Genomic DNA, 11,164 nt, shown 5'->3' with positions numbered 1-11,164 from the left:
CCCGGGCAGGGCGCTTGCTCTTGCGTTGCGCTCCGCGGTGCGGGCGTTGGCGAAGCAGGGCTGGTATCGAGCAGTTGCTACAACTGGAGCTTTAAAGCCTTTGGACTCTGTTAGAGCCTCGGGACGATCTCGGTGAAGACGTCGTGGACCAGGATGCAGAAGATGGTTGTGGGTATCCCTACTAGCGAGGTGAAAAAACTAGGAAGAAAGCAGACACAGGCCACGCGTGGCATATGTGGCACAAATGCGCCGTGGCAGTTTTGTTCTGTGTTAGTTTGTGGCTTTGTGTTGCCTGGCAGGGAGCAGAGGTGATCCAGCGGTCGGGCAAACATGCATCAGGCACGTTCTCACCTGGCTGCTCTGTTCTTCCGTTTTTCACCTGAGTTACTTTCTGTTATCTTGCTCCAACTGAATTGTTTCTAGGTCAGACGTTCACAGTAACATCACAGGAAGCTACAAAGCTGAGTCTGGCGTTCTCAAGGTCGCCGCTGACTTCTGCAGAGGCAAGTGAAACCCCCCCCAGGCTTTGAAATCACAGTGTGTGTGACGGGTTTCAGGTATCTCTTGAATCACTTGGCTAAAATGAAGTCACTTCCGTCAGCGCAAACAAGAGTTGTCAGTGTGGGCGATGCATTTTAGACTGTGTTGATGCAGTTCAGGAACAGCCGAGAGAACTAATGTCTGCGTTAGGGAGACGTAACAAATAAAAGTATTCCCGCATTCTTTGACAGCCATAGCTGGTTGCTGAAAGAGACATAGGGATATTGGACAACACAGACCTTAGATCTAACAAAAAATACGCTGTTAATTGAGAGAAGTTTATCATCACGTTTGTGTTCAGAGGAGAAAAAAATATCTCTGGTTCAGAATAACGATCTAAGCTGCTTCTTCCTCTGTGATGCTTGACCACCACACCAGGGCTTGTTTTGTCACTAAGTCGTGAGGTGGCTTACGATGTGTACAGCTTGCTCGCTGTACCTTCCTCTTGTTCTGTGTTTGTGTCTCAAGCGAGATGGCCATTACGGTGCTTCCGTGTCCTCAAAGCTGTCTGAATGTGAGCAGTTGCTTGTGAGACTTTCAAAATGCGGAGCAGCCGTTAACACGCAGTTAACCCTTTTGCCTAACCGTTTTCAGGATTGCCGGAAGCTGAGTGAGGGTGTCCAAAATGCCATTCTTGCAGCTGCCACAGTGTACTACTGGCTCCCCAAGAGCCAAGGTGAGATCATGACAGCATGGCAGTCACCACTATGTAGGGTGGTGGTTCCTTCACCACTTTATAAAGAAACCCAGGATTTCAGAGCCTGATGTGAGACTGTTATCCGCCGGAAAGCGGGTTATCGTGAGCAGGTAGCCCTGTTACCAGTCATTCTGGAGACTTGCAACGTGTTAGAGTGAACCACTCGTCTGTCTACTCCTACAGATTTCCATCTGTGAAAGAGCGGTAATGCAGGAAGTTGTGTAGTCGATTGAGCATTCGTATTTATAAAGAGCTGAGATCCTTGTTCAAAGTCCTTTTGGAACTGAGGAACACGTTGTTTCCTTCAGAACACCCGTAGCTTCAGTCTGTGTGTTCGTCTTCGGCAGTTGCTTTCTGTCAGTGCTGACTTTGTGGCAACTTTCTTGCTCTTTCTCAATCTCGACCAGGAACTACACTTCGGAAGATGGTACGAGATGCAACCACTGAAGTAGTGGAAGGAATGATCCAACTCACAGAAACAATTCTCAGTGCTCCATTGGAGAGGTAGTAATGTTCCAGCAAAAAAGGAAGAAAAAATTACAAGCGTACTTGTTAGGAAGCAGCAAATGCAGACCGCTTCCTAGGGGTGGAGCGGAAGCAGAAGCAGAGCGTTGTTATGAGGCAGGAGGAGACAGTGGCTTCATCAGCAGAGGTCCTGTTCCCCAGTATCTGAGTGTGCAGAGCAGTGCCCTTGAGGGTAGTGAGGTTCAGCTGAGAGTCCAGATCAAGAGACAAGCCCATAGGGAAGAGGTCAAGCTGGAAAGTTGGGCCGGTGAGTCAGGATCAGGGTCAGGTCCAGAGAGAGTAACCAGTGTCAGACGTTGTCTAGTGATGGCCCAGCACTTCCCTCACAATGAACTGGGCCTGAGGTCAAGGCAAGAAGGTCAAACCAGGGGGTCAGGATCCAGGTCAGAATCAAGGGGGTACGAGACTGGGTGCAGGTGTAACTGCCACACAGCCGCGATGCAGCACAAACAGGGCCCAGTGAAAAACCTCAGGGTAAAAGCACCTCCTAGGTTAAGGAAGGACTGGCCCTCATTTCTGGCTTTCTTCACAATAGCTCCTGTGAGTGAAGGAGCTGCCCTTGTGCTTAGCCCACTAAACCACGGGGAGGATGGGACACGTCCAGGGCCCCGACACTACCCCCTTGACCCAGCGACTCAATCAGGTGCATTTGCTTACGTGGAGAACAGATTTTCTTCCTGCCTGCGGCGAGGAAAGATGCCGGTAGGAGGGTTCCCGTGAAGGTGATGGGTAGTGTTTGCACGGTTTGGCAGTTGGTGCCCCTGGAGTGGACTGTAACGTGCAATGTTTGTGCAGCTTTTTTAATCTGGTCATTGGACCACTGTGAACCACTTCCTCTCTTTACGGATTGCCACTGCCCTTGGGCATAGGTCAGCAATCTCTAATACAGACTTCTGATGGTATAGATTTTGAAAGAGAAATAATATGCCTCAGCACCTTGAGAGGCCTTGTAAGAGGCTTCTGCTTCTTGTTCCAGTGGATAATTGAACTTAGAAGGAGGCAGCGCTTCCTGCTTTACACAGACGTGAGATACTAGTGACAGGCTAGTTGGTGACATCTTTCCAGCAGGGTTTCTACTAGTGTGCATCATCTTTGGTGCAGAAAATAAAGTAACAGTCTAGCAGAGTGGTGTTATTGAGTCTAACTATGGGGGGCTTTGTTTTGTTCCAGCTTGTCTCAGGAACAGCTTATATCAACGGGTGGTGTGTGGGAGGCTTGTGAACAGGCGTCCAACCTGCCACGAGGTGAGTGTTGTATAAGCAGAGCAACAGAACTAGGACGTGTCGTCTTGGAATGTCAGTAGCCCTTGTAAGGGACTTTTGGCAAAACTGGTTTTGAAAAGTCTAAGTTTGGAAGCCAAGCCAAATTCTTTGTGCTGCAACAACTCAGCTCTGGGCTTTGCACACATTTGATCCTTCAATCGTAAGATGTAATGGTCACCAACCTAGAAGAACATTGTTGCAAGCTGATTTAAACAAGTGCAGTGCCACAATTTCCATCCTTTTGCTTTTGCAGATAACCAAGCAGCAGTTGCAACAGCTCTGGCAGCGTGTCTAGGTGTGGTCAAGGATGCTGTGGAGGAGATGGAACATGTAAGGAAGCCCCTAAGCCTTTGAGGAGGCTGTAGTGATGGATTACAGTAACGGTTCAATGATGGATTGTTTTATATGCAGGCTTTGATTTCCATTTGTTCTGATAAGAGCCAGATTACTGTACTATGGCTGGATCTTAATGAGTTTTTAAACTCAAGCTTGGTTTACTTTGTATGAAGTTTGCATAAAGCTTTGTCCCAAATTGCGGGGCGTGGGGGTGGTGCAGCAGGACAGTTTAGGTTGATGTACGAATGGCACTATTTGCCGGGTTCTTGCTGTTTGCTCTGTTAAATTGGAATGGGGGATTAGTTTCTCTTAATCTAATCCTGCCAGGATTAACAGTCTGGAAACTGATATGCTGGTTGGAGAGAGATTCCTCCATAAATAGAATCCCAGAATCATAGAACTGTTTAGGTTAGAAAAGACCTTTAAGATCATCAAGAAATTATTTGTATGATTCCTCGATTACGTTTTTTCTTTCCTCCTGGGTATTGCTGGAATTGATGTTAGGTTTTGGGGTTTCAGTGCATCTGTGTTCTCAGGCTCTGGTGGAAGGGCAAGACCCCTACAGTGACATTATGGAAGACGAAGAACTGGGCTTTCGGGGCAACAGAGATACGTATTGGTCAGAAGCTGATCGAAAGCTTCTTGGCTCCTGTGTGGGATTAATGAAGGCTTCTAAAGCTTGCCTGAAGAAAGTCCTGGGTGCAGTGAAGGCTTACGGCAGAGCTGATTCTCCAGACCAGATCGCTCAGCTGGATGATCTTGCAGACATTGCTAATGAGATCAGTCCAAGGTAAGCAGGTCTCTACCTGTCTTGCTTTTTGCTCCAGAGCAGACCCTGTCTGATTAGGAAAACCTTCATGATATTGAAGCCGTCAGCAGGTGGTAGAAGCAGGCGTGGTAGGAAGACTGTTATGGCATATGCTGTTGAGAGCTGTGCAAGTTAGGAGAGGAACATAGGTTGCAGCTCAGGGTGGAGCTGTGGCCGTGTCTCACTCCAAGGTGACAGTGGCTCACAGGTGTCTGAGAAGACCGTGAGAAGCGTCCCATGGGTATGACTGATGCTATCTCCTTGTCACGCATTGCTGTTCCTGACTTACATTCAGGGTGGGTGTCAGTTTTTACCAGGATCCGTGAGGTGTGCTATCAGGACCTGTCTTCCATTGCTCCCCTCTCTTCTGTTGCAGTGTTGATGAGCTGGCGTTGAGCATGTATCCGCCTATGAACCAGCTGGCTGTGCGACTCAACGTAAGTACCTGCAGCCTGCCTGCACTGGTCTCACTTGGCTGTAGAGAAGGGGAAGAAATCAAACGGGAAGGATTATGTGACTGTCAGGGAAAGGTGGGTGTTAGTGACTGTTTCAGTAACAAGTTCTTAGGGATGAAGAGTCCCCTTGGGTCCTTGCACAGTTAGCTTCCTTCAGCTGGAATTGCATTCCTCGTGTGTCTCTTCAGGGAAGAGCATGATCACTTGAGCTTGGCTCTGAACTGTAATCGATAGAGACATCCACTGACAGTACCTCAAGAAAGTGAGGTCTAAGGCTGCTGATGAACAGCGTGTGTATTTTCTTCCTTGGGTAATGTAGGGTTGCTCAAATGAAGTTATCTAAATTAAAAATTCTCACAGTGAGCATGGTTAAGCACTGAAACAAACTGCTCAGAGAAGCGGTGGATTCTCCGTCGTTGGCAGTGCTCAAAATGTGGTGGGGCAAGGCTCTGAGCAACCTGACTGAACTTTGAGGTAGGCCTTGCTTTGAGCAGCAGGTTGTACTAGATGACATTCAGGGGTCCCTTGCATCATAAATTAAGTATGGATCTCCTCATCTGAGATTTTTCTTTATTCTTAATTCTGGTTTCATGCCTTTGGCCAGTGGCTTGATTTTTTGAGTAAAAAAGAAAGTATTTCTTAATATGAAATTGCATTGCAGTCAGTCACTTGTAACTTCATGCCTTAATATCAGTTGCCAATTTCTAAGAGGCTTATCTTTTTAAAGAAAAAGGCATTTTAACATATGCTTTAAAAAACAGCCTGTCTTTATTTTTATCTGTCCCAGCCAGCAGTAGCTTGTGAGACACTCCCAGCACGGCAGTGACAGATAGCTTCCTTCTTTGTCACTATCTCCGGCAGTTTCACTCGCTGTCTGTGTTGGGCATTCCCGCACCGCCCTTTCTTTTCCAGTACTGCTGAGCCCCTTTTTTCCCATGTTTGGCTCACTTTATTTCCCTTTTATTTTTTTCTAGGCTGCTAAGCTGGCCTCGGTGTTAAAGAAAGTCTTAGAGATTGCAAAGTGAGTATGAGTTGCAGTTTTACAAGCCTGAGTTCCCTGCTGTGAAGGTTGATATCTTTCTGCCTCCTGTCAAAGATTACTCGTTTCTAGACAGTAAATGCTGATGTTTTGGAATAATGGTGATGTTACACAGTCAAAAAGGGACGGAAGTATGAAAAGGAGGGTACGGGTGAAGGTTGTTCCCACTGAAGACAAACACGTGTTAAGGTTTGGGACTAGAGTCGTGGATGTGGTTCTTCCTTTCTCAGAGCACTCTGGGGCTGTAGTAGTCCTGTCTTACTGCCGTGATAACTTTGCAATACCCATGTGTTGTCTGGATGCGCGGGTGTAAGACACCCAGGAGGCTTTCCTAATGAATTTCCTCCACTTTTGCAGGACGAGCCATGTATGTCCACCGTCAGAGGAAGGCTGGGTGCAGTTTCTAACTGGTGCAGTAGATCACAACATGAACAAAATCAAGAACTTCACACAAGGCCAACTTTAGCTCTTCCATGTCTACGTGTGTCGCTACCACTGGCTCTGGCATATGCTTTTCCAGTGAGTCTCACTGTTCTCTCCAGCTACTGGGAGAATGATGAGAGCAATGTTCATAGGAGAGAACTTTACTGTCACTTGGTAAAACCTTCCCAGGAAGTTGCTGTTTGCCATCACAGAAGGTGCCGTTTTGCTTGGATTCCTGGGGTGGTGCAGTGCTGCGTCCTAATGCTGCGAATGTGCCCCATTCTTCAGACGTTACAACTACTATGGGGTTCAAAGAACAATAAAATATTGCTAGATTTGCATGAGTGGCTTTATCTGTTTTCAGCTGGCAGAGGATGCATACAGAAGGAAAGGGTCTTGCTTCTTTTGCAAGCAGCCCGATGAACCATTAAAAAATATGCAGAACTGCTATTATTCCCTGTCTAACCTTAGAGAAGGGTGAACTTTCTCTTATCTATTTCCTCAGAAGGCAGTAGAAAATATTTGCTCATTTACCAACATCAAGGATCTGCAGGGGATAAGAGTATTTCTAGAGAAATGCTACATCTATTCTCACTTAAAAGATCTAGGATAGCCATTTTTCCCTACTCGTGGCAAAAAAAGTATAAGTGGTGGGTTCAGCACATACATGTGGTAAGAAATGTAACATCTCTTGAGCCTTTAGCCTTTGTCACAGTTAAGGTTCAACTTACAGAACTAGAGCGTGAGGTTAGTGGCAGACGGGAGACAGTTGAGTTTGCACAAATAATCAAAGTCAGACGTGGTTTTAAATATAACTTTAATTAAACTGTTAAAATCTATGCTTGCCTAAGATCAGGGCGCAGATCACAACCACTCTTTTGTAAACAGAGCAGCAGGACCTGTTCGAAGCTTGGCATCAGGCAGCGGCAATGTTGATAGTTTTGTAGCTCTTCAGGTTCTGGAGCTGAAGGCAGGTGAGATGTGCAGTGAGTCTTCTGGACCCTGCTTGGATGGGGGTGAATGGGATTTGCAGCTCTTGAGTGCTTCTGGGTTGCACAGAGCCCAACCTGAAAGGTGAGAAGGGATTATACAGGAAGCGCATCTCTTTGTATTTCTAGTTCCCCGGGCCGAGGAGATGCACTTGCTAGGCAGCAGTGTGGTGCCATTAAAAAAAGGAAAGGAAAAAAATAGAGATAGAAGGCGGCTAGAAGTTACCACAGTGGAATTGGGATGTGACAGTAGTTTGAGAAGGAGATAGGACAGGAGGGCTGAACTCCCCATGGAGGCATCCAAGGTTACTTTGTCCTAATGAAGCTTCTTGAGACAGATGTGTAGGTATTTTCATGTGAAGGAGGGTGTGCCTTTTTTGGGTGACTCTTGCCTGAGTCAGGTTTGCCTGGTTCTTCAGCAGAGAAGGGGAAGACACTTGAAATTGTACCCAGGGACTGGGTAACGGTGGGTAATGGGTGGAAAGATGTCATGAACAGTAAAGTTCTACCCCACTTAGGGGTGTTCAAGTGGCTAGCTAAAAAGCAGTTGATTTCTCAACAGCAAATAATTTTTAAATTTTGTCGCTCATTTCGATGACTTATAACTGATGTCTTATTTGATGTGTATTTCTATGTGGGTCTTGTGCTTCTCTCATTACCCTTTTTTTTGGCAGGAGGCTTTTCTTCCGCTATGTAGGTGCTTGGGGTTGAACCTTTCAGAGATGTCATCCTGGCCTCAACTTATGTATTACTCATCTGTTGAAAGTTCTGTTGTCTGGTTTTGCTCCTTTTCCATGTGAAAATTTGTATTATCTCTAAATAAAGGACAGCATGTCTGCGGCTTTCATGCTCTAGGAGTCTCTCACTGCCACGTTGTTGCCAGCTTATTTTTGGGATCAGCCTTTCCTGTGTAAGGGTTTCTCTAGCTTGTATTGTGTGTCTTTTTCCACTTACCATTCTTAGATCAGTCACTTTGCACTTTACCTGTATTTCCTTTGTCTGTAAATGAGCCCTCGCCCTGCAACCACTATCGCACATGTCTCCAGCGGTTCGGTGAGAGGGTTCCAGAGGCTGATCTTTGCTGTGCTTGGCTCATACTGTACCATGTTTTCTGGAAGCTGTTGAAAGAAGGAAATAAGCTGAAACTGAGAGAAGGAAGGAGATTCTTCTGTGATTAAAGGGAGAAAAGTGGTATATTTTTTTTGGTGCCAGAGGTCTCAGGCTGAGCTGAGTTGCCGGAAGAGGCAGAGTCTAGCTTAATTCCTTCTCAACTAGTTCTTCTGCTGTAGTTTCCTTCTGCAGCCTCTGATTTCCAACTGGTGCGTGAGTTCAGGGTCATGAGCATTTCCTTAGACTCACGCGTTGACAAGACAGAAGAGGGAGTACTGTAGACAAGTGTGGCACCGCTCACCTTTCCCAGACTGGTGTCTCAGCACTTTGAGACAGCATGAGGAGAGCCACTCAACCCAGCAGAATTCTTTTGCCACTTCTGACTGTGAAAGCTGTTTCCTCACTACTGCAGTAACAGAACGATAGCCCAAGCTAACCTCGATAGTGAGAGGGGGATCACAAATGCTGATCTCTTCTTGCGCGAAGTGTATGTAGGAGGAGTCCTCATCTCTCAGCACGGCAGTCAGCCTAAGCAGACGGGTCTCTCCCAACTCTTTTCTGTACCATGAGTGAGGCACAGAGACCTGCAGGTGGGTAGCTGGAATAGAGAGTGGGGAAATACAGATGACTGCGCAGGTGGTAAGTACAGTCTGATCTTAGCCTGCACGGCACCTAGCAGTGTTCAGTGCCCGACATTGTACTAAAAGCTGCAGAATTTAAAGGCTTAAGTAATTCCAACTGGATTTGCAGATTCAAAATCTCTAAGGTGATGTTGCCGAAGTGTTTTATTGCAGTCCCCTGCAATCAACTATTCACCCAGCCTTTTGTAAACTAACTGTGTTTTTCCTGAAGTGAGGGGACTAGATACACTTTTCTAGCCATGAGCCCAGCAGAGTCCTTACCTTCATTGCTTCTGAGGATAAAATTAAACTCTTCCTTCCAAAGTTGGCTAATGGGCACACCATTATAACGTAGAGATTGAGCCCCAACTATCAGGTGAGTAACCTTTTCTCTACCGCTGTGGTTAAACACTTCAATGGAAAGCGGAACATCTTGTCCTAGTGGCAGAGAACTCTTTGACTGGAGTTGGATGAAAAGATTGACTGGCTCCTCAAGGGCAGTAGGAATGGAGCTTAACTGTGTTTTGCTGCTGGTGGTTGTCTCAAATATCCTTATCTTTCTGTAGGCTTTGCCAAGTACCTCTTTTTCCTGAAGAGAACCTGTCACAAAAAAGGGAGCACGTATTTCAGTATTTCCTGTTTACTAGCGTGAAGCAGTAAATGGAGAAGGATGCTGTTGGATTATCCTGGCAGTGCTGTAGATAACTCTTTCTAACATCACAGAGGAAAGAGCAGTGCAGGAAGTTCCGCTCACAGGACATTCACTGGATGTACCTGACAGATTCTGCTTGGAAAGATTTGGCTTAGTTTTTAAAGCACCTAGATGCTAACGCGTCAGGATAAAAGAGGTAGTTGCCTCTCTGACTGTGGCTGTAGCTAGGGCACAGTACTGCGTTCTCTTGAGGTGAACTGCAGCCAGGGAGACAACGTGCCACAGGCCAAGAGGAGATGGTAGGGTTGTGTCAGGGAAACAGCACTCAGTAGTCGATTCTGAAGGGGGAGCCGCTCTTTCAGGGTTTAGGCAGTATCTTAACTTAGACTGTTCAGGCAGTCTTTTTTCGGAAGCTGGAGTCTGAAATATATCTATATATATTACAGGGATAATAGGAGGTGAATACGCAGAGTGTACAGGTAACAGAATTTGGGAAAGAAGGTTTCCCAGACAGGAAAGTGGCTGTTGAAGAAAGGCCTGGCCTTCTAGAGAGATGGTTAATGTAATTAAGCTGGATGAAATTTGGGGTATGACCTGTGCTTTGATTCTGTAGACAGCAGGAGTAAAGAGCTCCTGTGCCACTCAGGAAAGGGAGTTAGTGAGAAGGGATGACCCTAGTGCTCTGGTATGGCTCTGCTCTCTGGTCCTTTACTCTTCACTTGTAACACTGGCAGGGAATGTGCTCAGCCGCTTGCCTACCCTGTACCTTCAGGATACTTGTAGTTGTGTGTGATATCCTCACAGCGTTCACTGCCCACACTCTTGGTGCTGATGTAGTTGCCAGTGTACTTCGTACCACTGAGAGCTGGCTTGAGGGTGTTATCTCTTTTTTGTATCCAGACCTGGCACTTGGCATTGATGGCAGCAAAGAAGTTGCAGACATCATAATCAACTTCTGTGTCCCCTTCCTTGATGGCTTGAACAGGGGCTGGCCCACAGAAGGATAGACCTGAAGGAAAAATGTGACCCATTGAAGATTCAGATGCTTGCTTTACCAACTAGACCCATGCCTAGTTTAGACCCATTAGACCCATACTGGGAGTGGTGAAGTGTCTAGTTCAGGAGAACATTAGGGAGCAGTGCTGTCATAAAGCTCTTAGAGCTACGAAAGCTGCACAGACCGAACAGATGAATGATGAATTAGTGCTCAAAATCAACAGGGAGAGTCTCTGGAAGTTTGGGAAAGGAACAAAATGGAACAGCTTTATTTGCTCCCTGCTCCACTCCCCCACCCACCCCAGCCAAGCTGGTCTTTGATATCTTACCATTGCTTTTTTCCTGGCAGGTGGCATCTAGTGCCTGCCACCCACTGTACTGTGGTGGCAAGTCCGCTCGAGCCATCCAGCATTCGTTCCAAACGTGGAAGGTCCTGCAAGAGACAACATCACATGGTTATACCAAGGGACAGCCCTAAGGTACAGTAAAGTTTTAGCCAAACCACAGCCAATGAATGCTCCTTTGAAAGAGCTCGCTGCATGTTGAGGAGAGCGGGGGCCGTGGTTTCTGACACAAGTGGAGTTCCTGCAGCTGGACTGGCTATCGCTATTCTTTTGTGGGCCCTAGTAATAGGGCACTCTTCGTTTGGATCGTGGCAGTTTCTCAAGAACAGGTCACATGGACAGGATCTCAGCTGTTTACCTCTTACCCC

At 46.6% G+C, this 11,164-nt stretch overlaps 2 protein-coding genes across 2 annotated transcripts; one reads left to right on the top strand and one right to left on the bottom strand.

Moving 5' to 3' along the window:
- Positions 1-423: 423 nt before the first annotated feature.
- Positions 424-6,214, top strand: CCNDBP1 (cyclin D-type binding-protein 1; the record flags this gene model as incomplete). Its single annotated transcript, XM_010133120.1, has 9 exons — positions 424-503; positions 1,135-1,216; positions 1,645-1,741; positions 2,933-3,006; positions 3,278-3,354; positions 3,897-4,150; positions 4,545-4,605; positions 5,598-5,644; positions 6,020-6,214. Coding segments are annotated over 9 exons (881 nt in total), but the record flags the coding sequence as incomplete, so codon positions are not given.
- A 787-nt stretch (positions 6,215-7,001) lies between these two features.
- On the bottom strand, positions 7,002-10,885 carry LOC104490784 (erythrocyte membrane protein band 4.2-like; the record flags this gene model as incomplete). The annotated part of the gene is made up of 6 exons (XM_010133119.1): positions 7,002-7,152; positions 8,059-8,192; positions 8,622-8,782; positions 9,087-9,404; positions 10,223-10,465; positions 10,782-10,885. Coding segments are annotated over 6 exons (1,111 nt in total), but the record flags the coding sequence as incomplete, so codon positions are not given.
- Positions 10,886-11,164: the final 279 nt, after the last annotated feature.

Source organism: Buceros rhinoceros, unplaced genomic scaffold (assembly GCF_000710305.1).
Source record: "Buceros rhinoceros silvestris isolate BGI_N320 unplaced genomic scaffold, ASM71030v1 scaffold40273, whole genome shotgun sequence".
Lineage (NCBI taxonomy): Eukaryota > Metazoa > Chordata > Aves > Bucerotiformes > Bucerotidae > Buceros > Buceros rhinoceros.
This window is presented reverse-complemented; position numbering and strand designations above follow the sequence as displayed.